The sequence below is a fragment of the Nipponia nippon genome, unplaced genomic scaffold (genome assembly GCF_047370975.1).
Source record: "Nipponia nippon isolate SJK-2023a ecotype South Korea unplaced genomic scaffold, ASM4737097v1 scaffold_14, whole genome shotgun sequence".
Taxonomy (NCBI): Eukaryota; Metazoa; Chordata; class Aves; order Pelecaniformes; family Threskiornithidae; genus Nipponia; species Nipponia nippon.
The window spans coordinates 7,938,606-7,953,503 of record NW_028262330.1 but is presented as its reverse complement, the minus strand read 5'-3'; the positions used below and the strand labels follow the sequence as shown (position 1 = coordinate 7,953,503).

The 14,898-nt window shown below is 40.1% G+C and overlaps 1 protein-coding gene across 5 annotated transcripts in view; it reads left to right on the top strand.

The window, feature by feature from the left end:
* The window catches only part of CEP112 (centrosomal protein 112), a 175,533-nt gene extending 161,229 nt beyond the window's left edge, over positions 1–14,304 (top strand). For 4 of the 5 annotated variants that reach the window (XM_087750765.1, XM_087750763.1, XM_087750766.1 and 1 more), the window contains 3 exons: positions 9,917–10,018; positions 12,403–12,467; positions 13,858–14,304. In XM_087750765.1, the coding sequence (XP_087606891.1) occupies positions 9,917–10,018; positions 12,403–12,467; positions 13,858–13,861 (171 nt within the window). In that variant the 3' untranslated portion in view covers positions 13,862–14,304. Of the gene's footprint in view, positions 1–9,916; positions 10,019–12,402; positions 12,468–13,857 lie in introns of those variants that run through there. The other variant, XR_015703216.1, reaches the window with a different exon arrangement.
* The last annotated feature ends 594 nt before the right edge of the window (positions 14,305–14,898 follow it).

Below are 14,898 nucleotides of genomic sequence, written 5' to 3'. Positions count from 1 at the left end.
GTTAAAGAAGTATTTGGAATAAAATGGAACAGCTTAGTTTGTTAAGTGGATTTCACTCATTTTCAAATGAAGACAGGAGCGATAATTGTAAAAGAGCTATGATTCAAAAGCATTCAGCGAGTTTTCATTTTTAATGTTTATTATTCTGACTTGCTCAATTTTTTATGACTGCTGGATATTTACCACATTCAGCCTAACTTACTGTTTCCATGCCAACTAAATCTATTTGTTCTCAGATGAATGCTGTGATGCATTGTTCTGAAATTTTAGTTGCTGTGTAGCACAGAGAACTTCTAACATTTGCCACACCTTCTCCTTGATGGGAATAGTGCTACTTACTGCCTGCAGATTTGTGGAGCTGTGAGTAAAGGAACAGTAAGACAGCAATGAGCAATGTATGCCTATGTCCAAGGTATGGGTCCCAAATAGTTCTTAATACAACGATGGCTGGAAGACTTGAGTCATATTAATATCCCTTTACTTTAGGGCTTTTGGTCTATATTTCTTTTCAGATTCATTTTTAAAGATATCACAGAGTCTTAAATGCAATCAGATAAATTCATAGAAAATCTTTGCCCTCGCTTCTGTCATCCTGCCCTGCTCTATATGCTCTGGAAAAATCCCGTGGAAGCAGTGGAGTTTCCCCATCTGGAGGTGGGTGAGCCATTGCAGGACGTTTGTTACAAACCCAGCCTCTCTCCTGGTACAGGACTTTTAGCTCAGGTGCCCCAGATGATTGCGAAAGCCAGGCAGTGCTTCTGGGGCCCCTGCCCTCAATTTCCAGACTTTCTCAAAGGATTGTCTTTCTCAGAATATGTTGGAGTCATCTAAAATCAGGCTAATAAGCTCTAGGTTAGGTATTTAAAAGTAAAAGTTTGCTTTGTGGCCAGCTGCAGGTGAGGAGGATTTAGGCCGCCCTTGTTTTGCAGAGCCAACGAGCACTTTGGAAACTGAGAAACAAACAGCACGCACAGGAGGTAGTGATGAAATTCTGCCATTTGCTCTGGTTGCTTCAGCCCACGTCACTGAAACGCTTCCAGATTTTTCCCCCAGAGACCCATTTCTGCTCCCACAGGAATGGGAAGCTTAGTCTAGATTTGAATGATCTTAACCACAGCAGTGATTCACAGAGAGCAGCCCTTGCACTGTCGCTGCCTGCGGACCAGGCGATTAACCCCTTGGGCAGGCAGCGCTGGCACCAGGGCTCAGCAGCCTCTGCTGCGATGCAGAAGAAAGTGAGAATGGGAAAGAAGTTTCCACTGTGACTTTCAAGAACAGCAACACCAAATATTGTCACATTAAAATAGTTCCTGCAGTTTCTGTATGTGACCAGCACAGACCGGAGAGGTTGCATCTGAAGAGCACTTGTTTTTCTGCAGTTCTGCGAGGAGGAGGGTCCTTCCCTGCTTGCCCATTCACTTCTGTCCATCCATTGCTCTGCCGACACCCCGAGCACTGGCGTCAGGAGGGTATTGCATACTTCAGCTGTTTTCCTCCCATAAAGCATTTCATGTATGTGTATATGTTGTGATATAGGAAACAAACAGCCAGAGGGGTGTAGCTCCCCACAGGCTGGCACCTGAAAATCTGCTGGTTCAATGTCTGCAGACAGCACAATAGAAGGTTTCTTTTCTAACTACTTACGGTGAACAAATTTCAAATTTAAAACATTTTTATTGAGAAGATGTTGGAGAGCCACATACAAGCAGTGCAGAATCTGATGTCAGCGAGAGCACGCTGGTCAGGCTGTTTGGCGTACACAGACCAAGACATCCATTTCTTAGTATGTTGTTCTCTTTTCAGACTTCCCAATAGCGGCCGTTGGGGGAGAATCAGACTGATTCTGGTTATATCTCTATAAGGGACCTTTCATGGATATAGGTGCCCCTATAGGTGTATGGCAATGTTGACGAAGGTACCATAAAATGACTACTGACATTATTTGGAGCCCAATCCTACCACTTTTACGTTGGTTAGTGTCTACTGTACATGCAATTCCATTGATATATTCATTAATCGCTTTGATACAAAAGCACCGCCCAATTTTTCATGAAGACTGAGATTGTTAGAATAAATCATAACTTTGCATTTGACATATTTTATATTTTGGATAGCATTTTCTTTAACGGCCTGTGATGAAGGGAATGCAGAATTAAACAAAATATAGTAAGTTATACTGTGTAGCATGAAGTTTCAGATTAGCAGAAGGAGATAGAAGCTGAGATGCAAGCACAGAAAAACAGATTTGCAGGTGGGATTTGAAAGGAGATGGAAATCAATGGAGTTGAAAGTTCCCAGGAGCTCCATATGGCAGGAACTGCAGGAGAGAAAGCTCTCACCAACTGTGCAACTGTCAAAGGGAAAAGAGGTAGATGATGATGTACGTGTGGAAGTCAACGATCAAATGTTAGCTTTGGTAATCAGACACAACTGGAAAATACACAAATATATACCTACTTCATAGAACAGAATGAATTATTGGAACGAAGTGGCCAGCTGGAGAAAGACAGTAAAACAGAAACTACAGAACAAATAGTTAAAAGGAAAAAGAGCATTTTTAACCAAAAAAGAATAGAAGCATATGCCGGCATGCAGGAATTAGAGAGTATTTTAAAATGTCAGTTTTCTAGCTCTTCGTCTTAAATAGTAGCGAATGAGAAAGAGATCTTTCTTTTTAAGAGCGCAGTACATCATTTTAGAGTGTCTGTGGCTTGCTTGCATATTATCAATTAAGGGAATTTTGTTCTTTCATAAATGTTTAAAGTAGGACTACAAGGGACAATGATATTGGTATTTAATGCAGGGAATTAAAAAAAAAAGAAGAAATGTCAATGCATGGAGGAGCCAGTCGGATGACGGAAGATAAGAGCAGAGGCACCTCATCTCCAGTGCGGGCTCTCAGCGATGCGTGCTCAATTAGTGAACTGTCCCATTCATTTTTTCTAGGTGATGAGGTGCCTGTGTGGAGCTAAAAAGGACTGAAAAAGGCCAGCTTTATGCTGATCTTTAACATAATTTAAATTCTAAAGTATTATTTTGTTTGCAATGTAATCAGCACAAAATGCCATCGATCAGACGTCCGTCGGGGAAGCGCAGCGGTGGCCGTCTCCTGCACTACCCATCCTCACCCGTGCCCAAAGCTGAGCAGGCTCTTACCAGCCATGGTGCTTTGTAAACCTGGCAGCTCGTTTGCCAGTTGAGATGCTGATTAGATTTTTGTTCTTGAAAGAGGGGAAATGGTGATAGTAAAAGCAGCTTCTGATCATTACCTACAAAGATTTGCTTGTTCACACAGTCAGTGTGAAAGTACCGAGCATAATCCTGCATGATGCTGAGCTTTGTCGGGTCTCCCTGTTGTTAGCAAGCACTCAGCACCTCTGCGTATCGGACACTGAAACCTTGACTTGCTGAACCACCCCAGGATGGAAAGGATTATATAGAAGGTAACACATGTTGGAATGTAAAACTGAAATACATAAATACATTCCAGTGGTGGTGTCAAAGATGCTTATAGCTTTATTTCAGACTTAATTATCTTGATAGCGTATTAGGAATCGACAGAGCCAGAAATGAGCACCATGTGTTTTCAGCTTTGGCCCGGCAGCGCTGGTTAGTGGCTGGGCTGGTTTCGTTTCTGTTCCTCCAGGCCCGGGGGTGCGAGCCGTGCCTGAGTCCCCTTCGCCCCGCAGAGGGGAGGACCGCTCCGGGCGCAATGATGGCCTCTCCGGCCGGCATTGACAAGAGCTGAAGGAAGTAGTGCTCAGGGACAAAGATGGCATCTGCGATGAGTCATTCGGAAGGAGGGGAAAAGAAGTCAGGGATCCTCCAAATCCCAGCTGGAACAATAGCGGAGCCCTGGAGAGGGGGAGGTTGAGAGAACAGCGCGAATTTTCTAGCCACAACATTCCTGGTTGTTCTATGGTGTTGACAGTGAAAGCTTTTATTCCTCTCCAACTCGCGTAATCCCAAGAATGCTGTTCTTGCCATACGCAGCCCACTGGTGTTTTTTTTTAAAAAGTTTTCCCTGCCTTCCCTTCCTTTGCAGCTATGAATTATATAGACGCGTATTGCTTAACTACAAACAGAGGATTTTCCAGGTGGGAGATCTTGGTTAAGAAAAGAAAGATATCAGAATACAAGCCACTGAAGTAATAAGGCTTCTTGGATGCAGGTTGGCAAAAAAAACCTGACATAGAGCAGAAAGCTCAGTGTGCAGCGAGCAGCTCGGCGTAACTGGAGGTCCCCGCGGGTTGGTAAAACAACAAGGCAAAACTGTTTTGGACGCTCAGATGGTTTACTAGCTAAAGATAGAAAAACAAAGAGGACAGCTATGCCACCAATTTATGTTTTATTGAAACTGTCAGAACAGAGGAGGTTCTCCAGCAGTATTTTCGCTGTGGAGAACAACATGGTGTACACTTGACAACATATCTTGCTCGGCTGATCTTGCTTGGTTACTGTTTTCAGCTGAGCCAAATTCATGCGATTTATAGCGTTCATTACTTTTCTTAAGAACTTGAGAACATTTGTATCAAATTGCATTCTATTTCTCTAAATCTGGAAGAAACATATTTCAACATACGTTTCACAGTAAGAATAGAAATTCCCACTGCCTGAAATAAGAGAGGATGTGGACTAAAAAGCAGTGGATATTTGTGTTTGATTATATTGTGAAAAGACAAATATTCAGGCCTTGTTCTTCATTGAAAAAATGGATGCATCATTTGACTCTTCATTAGGAAAAGTTGTTGGAGAAGATTTCAAGCTCCAATTAAATATTCTCTTACGACAGAACACTGAGAGATCTGAAGTTTAAGGAAATTTCAGATTTTGGTAGGTTTGGTTCCTCGGTTATAGGCATTGCTCAGTGTCCCCAGGCCAGCTGGTGGAGGAAGGGGCCCGAAGGGGCCCATACGGACCCGTAGCAGTTTTGTGGGAGTAGAGCTATGCTCACTTAGAGATTAGGAGTGCTGAGATGCAGAGGAGGAGTCACTGCATTAGGGAGAGCAGAAACAAGCAGTGATTAATCATTACTTTGACATTCTTTGGGTTGTTGTTTGTTTTTTTGTTTTTTTGTTGATTGGGTTTTTTTTTAATTGAGATGGCATTGTAGTAATTTGTCCTTCGCTTGCCCTTTTCAAAATGCTTTTAGAAAATTACTTCAGCAATCCTCACATCACCTGAATGAAGTTGACCTATGCAATATTATTATTATTATTATTATTATTATTATTATTATTATTATTATTATTATATTATTATTATTATTATTATTATTATTATTATTATTATTATTATTATTATTATTATTATTATTATTATTATTATTATCCTCATTTAGAAGGACGAGACTTTAGTCTGAGATGAAATGATTTGCCTGAGGCTGAAGGAGTTATTTTTACCTTTTTGGTACTCTAACCTTTCTTCAGATTTATTACAGCAGATCTTTCATGTCTTCTTTCAGAGAGGTGTATTGCAGAACAGATGCATAACCTTTTTAAAGAGATTTCTCTTTTAAACAGCATTGTAACACACCATTGTTTAAATAATGCAGGAAAGGATTTGAGAAAGGAAATTACTTCTCATATCTTACGCCGCCCCCTGAAACATGGAGAAAATTTGATAATAATTAAATGATCCTAATTATGCCTTTTGGTCACTATCCTAGTATTTCCTGGCACACGTGGAATTATTATCCTTCACAAATATTATAAACAGGCAGAAATTAAGATACTAAAGAAACCACAACACCTTAGTTAAGTGAACTGCCTTTTGATGCTTATCTGACATAAACAAAATGTCAACTTCATGCCCTTCAAGACAAGATTTATGTTTTTTTAAAAGAACTCGAAGAACTCTTCTGTGGTCCCTTCGTTTGCTTTGGCAATGTATACTTCAGTGTTTCATTTGCGTTTTCCTTATGCTTTTGCAGTTCAAATCAAGTAATTTACCAAATTGGGAGATCTGGCGAAGATTGCAATTGTTTTGGGGTCTTTTAAATATTTTTTTTTAATGAGATGAGGCTTTTGCACCAGAGCCAGTGTGTTCTGGATGATAAACTCAGCATCACAGGCCTCTCAGAAGTAAGAAGGGGAGCACTGGCTATCAGGAGCCTGAATAAGATATAGTGTGGTTGTGGCTGTGCAACAAAGCATAGAAGAGAAGCAGAATATCCTCTGCTTTGCGGGCTCTTCTTAGCACATGGATTAAAATGCATCTGGTCATCCTGAAGATACTTCGTTTCTCCTGGGTGTGCTTAAGTAGTTTCTTTCAAAAAGGAAGGAGCGTGACTACAGTGCAGCTCGGTGCCAGCGGGACTTGTTCCTGATCAGCCCTGTGCTCTCTTCCCCTTCTAACCCAGCCCCACAAATGTCCTTTGGGAGCTTTTAGAAATACTGAGTAGCTGCAAAACTGAATTGTGCCACTTGAAGACTCCTTCAAGTAGTAAAATTAAAACTCGTCTTATGCTACTGAAAAGCGCTGGGCCAGGGCTGACTGCTTGGTTTGGAAAGCTCTGTTTTGGATATTTCTCTTCTGGGCATCAAAACCAACTTTTATCTCATTTGAGAACAGTCAGTGCCCAACTATGACAAGATCTCATGGTAGTCTGTGAAATTATAACTTCCCCGCTTTTTGCATCACTTTCTATAACTGTGTGAATATTTGTCTTCTTTTTTTTCTAATTTATCGTGTGACTAAGCATACATGAGCTATGTGTGGCAACCTCAGCTTTCAGTTGTTTCTACTGACACCAAAGATGATTGATGGTAAAACTTTAAACCTCATATGTTAGCCACCAACCTGAATAAACAAAGACCAGTGTGGCAGCTTAATATTAAAAGCTATAAAACCTTCCTGGGGGTTCACGGATTAAATCAACTCACCAAAATGAATTTTCAAAAAAATCTTTCTCAGGACTGAAGAAAAACGAACACAACAGTAAATGAAATAGAGCTATCCTCATCCAGCAGACTAAAGCCCTCCTGAGGGCTGAAGAATTGCAATTTTAAACATCTCTCAAGAGTGCAAGAGGAGACACAGTATTTGTGGATCCTAGGGAGGCAGCTTGAGGCTATAAAAGAACAAAAAAGCCTTTAAGGCACAAAAAAAAAAAAAAAAAAATCCTTGCAGACATAGCTTTCATTGGTCAAAAATAAGTGTTAAAAAATAAAAACATTCCCCCATTAAAATTAGTATACATTAGCCTACTATATGTTATTTTTCAGTTATAAGAAGTGATTCAGATTTTTGCGATGCACTATTTTAATCTCTTGGGGCAATAAACCTTGATAGTAACTTCAGCCAAAAATATCAGCATGTTGTTTGTCATAATATGACAGGAAACAGCTGGGATCTTATTTTCATCTTATTGTGATGCCATTATTAGTGAGCACAGTTGAAAGTAGCATATTTTGCTTAGCAAACAAATTGCAGTTGTATCCCAAAGAACAGTTTGCACTGCAAAAAAAGTGTGTGTCTTCTCTCTGAAACAGAGTAAGAAATCAGCCCCAAGCAATACTTCAGCTACCAGGGCTTGTTTCTCATTTTCTTTCTCCATTTTCAGCCGACCCAGTGATATATGTCCTTACTTTAAAGCACAGTACATATTTCTTCCTGACTTTCCAAGAAACAGCTTCGTCAAAAGGGAACAATCTCCTTGCTCCTTTGTAGAGTTAATAACGAACATTAACAGTGTTATGAAAGCATGTATTTAGAAGACACTTACAGATTAAACTATTAAAACCAGTGACCTGGTTGAAAGAAGACTGTTGCACAATTAGAACATTATTATTTCACTCAGAGAGTGGTATTAAAATTTTTGTTGCATCTACCTACAATGAAACTTTCTTGACTTTCCTCTAGGAGCAATTATAATGAGGGGCTCTTGCTGTGTGCCTGGCACCTGAGGAAGCGGGCGTGAGTCCTCGATGCTCTGTAGGCACGGCTAGATCGTGGTGTAGTGAGTTATATCAGAGTCCAGGCTCAGCTCCTGGCATCTGCAACGCCTGCAAAGGGAGAGCTTGAGTGCGAGTCAGGCCCCTGCGATAGAGTTTCTGTGCTGGTTGGGTCACCCCAACATATCGTCAAGGTGATCGATCATCCAGATCCTCTTCATCGTGAAACAGATCTTTATTCAGATTCAACATTTAGGAAAGAAAAGCATTTTGCTGTTCTAGCTGCCTGTTTCTGCTCCCATGTCACCAAGAACAAATGTAACATGTTGAATTAACTGAAATATATGTTTCTGCTCTATCGAGGTCCCCACCCAAATGAGCTGTTGGCTCAGAAAATATTTATCCTGGCAAAGCACCTATGCATAGCTTTGTAAGCCTTTATAGAAGTAGTAGCATAAATTTATCAGAGTAACTTTCAAAAACATAAATTTTGATCACTGGCTTATATACAAGCAGAGTTCAAACAAGGTTTCCTGTCTCACCGTTTTTTTTTCCTTTGGATTTGCATAGTGGCATCACTTAGTTGCAGCTCACAGGGAAAGCCTCTAATTGCCTATTTGCATAGAGATTTGGAGATTTCTTCTGCATGTTGGAATGACTCATAGACAGAATATTCCTAAAGTTTCATCAGATTGTTTTACTCCTTTTGTATTGATAATTGTATTATGCATGATGCATATTTTGGCATGACCTGCTTTTTCCAAAAGATGGTAACTGGCACATCTTGCAGTGAACTTTGTGTTCGGTTCTCACGTGTTTAAGCGCGTGCGCTCCTCGCAAGCTGGGAGCTGGAAGTTATAACTCATGGCTTCTTCAGATGTACGACTGAGGTTTTGATTTGTGGTTGCAATGGTAGATTTAAGCAATTTGGTAACTAAAACAAAATTAGCACAAAATGGTGTTGGTGTGTAAATCATTGGAAAAAAGATTCAATTTGAAAGTTTAAAGATATTTTAGAAGTTAATCTGATATTGAATCCCTTTTATCCTTTATTTACATATTCAGCTGCTAATCCAGAAAAACACCTAAGTACTTGCTTAATTTGAATTAAGCGGTTAATCCTATTGGAAGTTAAGTACAGATGTGAGGCCCTGATTCAGCCAAGTAATAACGTGTGTGAGCAGTCCTGTGCGACTGGATGGACAGAGCTGACCCAGACTCTCCGTACTTTTCCTGGGTTCAAGATTCAGCAAATACAACCCCACCAGAGAGAAACGAAGCACAATCCTTCCAGCTGATCTGTCTTCATGTAACATTGCTTTGTAACCGTACTGTTTACTCAGCATCTGTTGAATGAGGTTATAGACTGAAATGTCCTCCTTTAGAAGTAATCGTTTTGGTGTGAACATCTGATCTCATAACATCTAAGATACTCGAACCTATTTGTTGAAAGTCCCATAGCATCAATGAAGTGAGGAAGACACAAAGTGCAATGAAAAATAGTTGCACAATAAATAAAAAAAGGCCTTAAAGGCACCTAGAAGTTGAGAAATTTTGTAAAAAAATCTTGGCAAACAGTAATTCACCTTGTCTAAGGGAGTAAGGGGCAAATATTGCTCTACTGACCAGGTTCAGATCCCACCACAGACAAAAAGAAAACTTCTGACTATCAATTTGCAAAGTGTATGTCTGCAAAAATGCTCTATTGAGATAGATTTAGGAATGATAATTGCTCCTTCAGACCATGTCCCAGCAAATGCCTTACTGTTTCCTTTTCATGATTTTTTCCTCCTCTCCATATATTTTTTATTCTTATGTTTTCTTTTTCCTTTCTTCCTCTTTTTTACCTCTTTTGCTCTTTACAGGTCTTTGCTGATCTTTCTTCTCTCTCCTTCCCTTTCCCTTGATATACCAATTCTGAGTTCACTTGGACTCCAAATTGGGCAAAAGAAGCAAAAAAGTTACTCTCTGGCTTCCAGGAGTAGCCATCTATATAGAAATTTCTTTTTGTTCTGTTACAGATGACCCATATACGACAAGAATATGAAACCGCATTCAAAGGTCTGATGCCAGCATCTTTGAGACAAGAACTTGAAGACACCATTGTGTCTTTAAAATCTCAGGTAAATTTTTATTATTCATCTTCAACTTTTTGGACTGGATAAAAACTCTCTCTTCTAGACAAGAAATTATGGCCATCTAAAATTTGGCCAAAAATACTGAATAAGTCTCAAAACCAAATTATGGCAGCACTTGCATGCTTCTCACTCAGTCATCTTTCACAAGGCTTTTCTCCTCCAGTCTCCTCACCTTGAGAGCTACCATATCGTATCTTTTGACCCCAGATTTTGCTTCCGTTGGCAGTTGAAAGTATAAATTATGCTGTATTCAGTATTAGGGTTTTTTTGGTCAACCTTTCAAATATAGCACACAGTTATCTCTCATCTTCTTTACCCTGTTTCTCCTGAAGGAATCATTTAAAGGATGCATATACAGGGTGCAGAAGAGAATGACAAATCATTTTGTTTTCTTTCAGCCTATATAATAAAGCAAATGGGGTATTTCTTTTAAGATAGTAGTCCAAATAATCGTGTTGTTTCTACATTTTCCAATATAAAGAGCCTCTAATAGACTTCTGTAACTGCTTTGGTTTTAATATTGTAAAACACTAGCTCATCTAGAATAATACAGAATCAGTATTATTTATATGAAATAGACTATAAAACTGGCTAATAGAAATATCAAAATGTCATTGTAAATAGGGAAGTACTAATGAAGTGGGTGTGTTTCTTGTACGTGGTTTCCACAGAAGTTATTTGATCCTGTCCCATTCAGTATATTATGAGCTGGAAGAAAACAAAACGTCATGATTGCTTGAACTCACAGGAGGAAGGATAAATATCAGAAAAGAGGAGTGATCATAGATGTGGAATAACGGTAATCCAAAGAAAACACTGTCCGTGTTCGCATATGGCCCAGTGCAGGACTGCACATTTAAACGTGTCGGAAGGACTGGGAATTGTCCTGGGCTGAAGGGAAGAAATGAGAGAAAGACAGGGCAATGCTGGTGACTCAGAGCTGCCCGTGAGCTCTGGGAAGAGCACAGGCCCTGAGGACACGGCGTACAAGTTTAGGCTTGATACCAGGACACACCTTATACCAATTTTCAGAAATGTTCTTCAAGCAATTATAGATCTACAAACTCTCAGTTTCTCTTTCTTATGCAATCTCTCTCTATGAAGATGGTTGGTAATTTAATGCATTTGGGATTTCCCGCCCTTTTTTTTCCTCTTTACAATGTATAAGGGTTATTCTGTAGTATTTTTTGCTATGCATGAGACACTATCCCTGGCAAAGTGTGCCTTTAATAGAAGTAGGAAATTTTCATAGGGGGCAACTTTCATATTCCTATGTGCTAGTAGTGACACAACTTCAACATTATGGTTGCAAACACGCCGCTTACATGTCAAAGGATTCCTAATGGAAGTGATGCTTTTTCTCATATAAATAGTTGTGAGAAATAAAGAGTTAAGGATCTGCTGAGAAAATCTATTTCCAGTTGATAGTAAAAAGCTATTTTAAAAGTGTGGTTGACTATTAGCGCTGTCTGGTAGGAAGTGTTACTCTGGAGCTAATATAAGAATACCACACCTTTTAATGAGTTAAAAAAAAGTAGAATCTGATATCCACCTGCAGGGCTTCTGTAAGCAGCAGCAGCATTTTAAAAGAATAAAAGTAACTACACACACTAAAATCTGGGTGCTATCCCAGAAACACATAGCTGCCGGCTGTATTTCCAGCGGTACGCTGTCGTTGCAGTCCACTCGCTGAGCGGGGCTCTTTCTGAAGCACAGGTGTCCTGGTCTTTGAAAATTGTTGAAATTCCTGTTTGAAAACATCAGACAAGGGCGGCAGTGGAACCTCTGCACCTGTCAGGATTATTTATTGTTGGAGGATGATGAAGAGGATAGGCTGGGTAAAAGCACTGAGCAGTGATAAAAATAAACAACAACAACAAAAAAGAAAATACTTGAGGCTTGGGTAAAGTTTTCTAAAAACGCTCCTAAATATACAGTATGCTGCCCAATTGTCTGCTCTTGGTGAGTTGTCCAAAAGTGGCCGCAGTGTATTAATAAACATTAATTTCCATACCCTTCAAGAACAGGTGAGTACCTTCATCACAAGAGCAAAAGTGCCGGGATCAGAGCACAGGCATCATATGGGAGTTGAGAGTAGAACTGGAGCTCCCAAACCCTTGCCTAACCCCGATGGTACCACCAGCTGAGTTTAAAAACTGTTTTGACTCTGTTCCTAAAGGAGTAGAGAGTGTGCAGCTGGAGCAGGGCCAGGGAAGCCATGCTAACGATCGTCTATCAAGTATCAATTCTAGTATGCAGCTAAAGTGTTACTGCATTTTATTTAGGCAGAAAAAGACCCTTTATGAAATGAGTGCAAATTTATTAATTAGAATTTTGTACACCATTTTCATGTGGGATGTGTTTTACAGGTGAATATTCTGCAGAAAAGAGTCTCTGTCCTCCAGGAAGAGCTGAACGCCTACCATGCCAGAAGGTACGTGATTATCTTTGATCAATTTGTACCATTTCACACCTGTGGATCCCAGTTATTGAAGTTTTACGGCTTAATTAAAACACTCAAATATGGTTGCAGTTTTAAAAGATCCTTATTTTCAGTAAACAAGCATCTGAGAATTTTCCCAGTGCTTAGTCAGTACTATTAGAGCAAGATTAGAGAACCTGCAGGTGCATTACAAGTCTGGGCTTTGCCTCGACATTCATGATGAGACAGTGGCTCGGTGCACAGCTGCAGCTCTGCGGTGATGCCACCTCCTTTTAAGATAGAAAACAATGATGCAATGCGTAATATTACAGATCACATCTTCAAAGTACCGGATCTTCATCAGCCTGAGCTTTTTTCAGACGTTTACACCCTCCAATATAAATCATGGCAAGTGCTGCAGCAATAAAAAGCCTTGCTGTGCCTTTAGAGTAAGTGATTCACATGGAGAGGTGAGTAAAAGCAAACTTCCTAGGAAAGCCACTCCATCTTTTTTATATTTACAGACTTTGATGATACTTGCATATCTCACATGAGGATTTCTGCAAATAAGAATGTGTGCTTGTAAAAATAGTGTAAAAATTTGTCAGATATTTAAACATTTGTAAAAATGTTAACAGTGTGAAAGTTGTCTGAAAATATTAATCCTAAACTATTTGTTAACGAGAATTAGCTACAGCTAATTGGAAACTGAACATGTCATAGATTCTTGGTAATATGTCCGGCGTAGGTAACTTTGTTAGATGAATATAAAGCTGCAATGTAGTCTCTAGACTCTCTCCAGTAGCAGCAGTAGCATTACCAAGGGATGCGTTTTGTCTCAAACTTATTCTGAATTAGTGTCTTCACAGTTAGGAAAACAGCTATTTAAAAAGATGAATAATCCCATACCATTAGGTCAGGCCAGGCCACAAGTGACTGAAACACTGGGGGTGGAAGGAGCCCCATCCACGTCCTGATGGAGAGGAAGGGCAGGGACCGAGCCGGCATGGCACACAGCAGCTCTTCCCCGGCAAGGCTGCCCCGGCATTTGCTCGTAGACTTGGAAAAGCTTTCGTGCTGCTTCCGGTCAGGGAAATTTTCTTCCTGACCAGATCTTTTTCCAAGACTACATACACACTAAATTTTGCGCTAGCATTTGCCTGACTCTCATTCCCTGAAATACTGCTTTTTGCTGCTGTAACGCACTTGTGTGCCCGTGGCTGCAGATGCGCTGGAGCTCCCCCGCGGCACGCTCCCCGGCGTGCCTCTGAACACCCGGCACGGCAGCAGTCACGGCCGTCTCCAGGCCTGCTGCCGACCGGACCCAGCCCTGGCTTCAGCCTGTTACGTTTTTGTAGTTAGAATAATAAGATATAACTAATGAGAATCTCTTCATTTTCAGGTAGCTGCTGGAGCTGTTGGATTTCTTCGATTGCCAAATGGACTGCTTTGAATAGGTTTGAAGATTTGGCTCTTGTAAATTAAAATACAAAGATCAGTGGCTGTCTTGTTAGCACATAAAATGTAATGAAGTTCATGAAAACGCATCCATTGCTTGTGCCAGCATGTTTTTAGTTGTATCTTCCTTCCATTATTTTTTTATCATTATCTTATTACAGACTTATGCTTTTGATATACTGTGTGTTTGACTCTGTGCTGAGCTTGCTTACCGAGCCAGTAGAATTTCCTCTATTAATGTTTTTGTTATTACTTCCCAGTACCATTCTTTTCGCTTTTATACATGAAGAGAATCCCATTTTCTATTATTATTGTCCGAGATATTTTAACATATTTTGACATTGTTTTGTGTCCATGTGTTTACATAATATTAAAATATTATTTTGTACTATTTTGTTTTGACATTATTGTCCTGCTTGGGCATCTCACTCACCTAAGTAGCCACGGTGCATATGAGGGTTTTGTATGGCTTTGTTAACTGGGAAAATATTTCATGCTGTGTTTCAAGGAAAAATCTTCTAGCAAGAATGAAAACACCATGATGACAAATTGATGATTTTGATCATCATTGATGACATTGATGACAATGGCAGCCACCGTTGCCAGTTAATAGCATATAAAGCGATCATTGGGGTTGCATGGCCAGTCACAGGAAAGCCCTTCGTCATTTACTGATAACACACTTACGGTGTGTTACTGAAAAAGAGTCGTAACTGATACGGCCTTGATTCTGCATGAGTGTACACAGGCTTTTTTGGATGATCCTGGTTCATCTAAGCAGATTCCCAGGCGTTTGCAGGGATGAGGTTTGAGCAGCGGTGGAAAGCTGAAGGACCTGGACAGGGAGTCTTCCTCATAGCTGGCTCTGCCTCCCAGGCATAGGAAGGCTTCCTTATCTCTTGGCCATCCCTGAGCCAGAGTGTACATTAGTACATTTGTAATCTGTAAATTTAGATATGCCGAATACAAGAATAGCTTTTTTTTT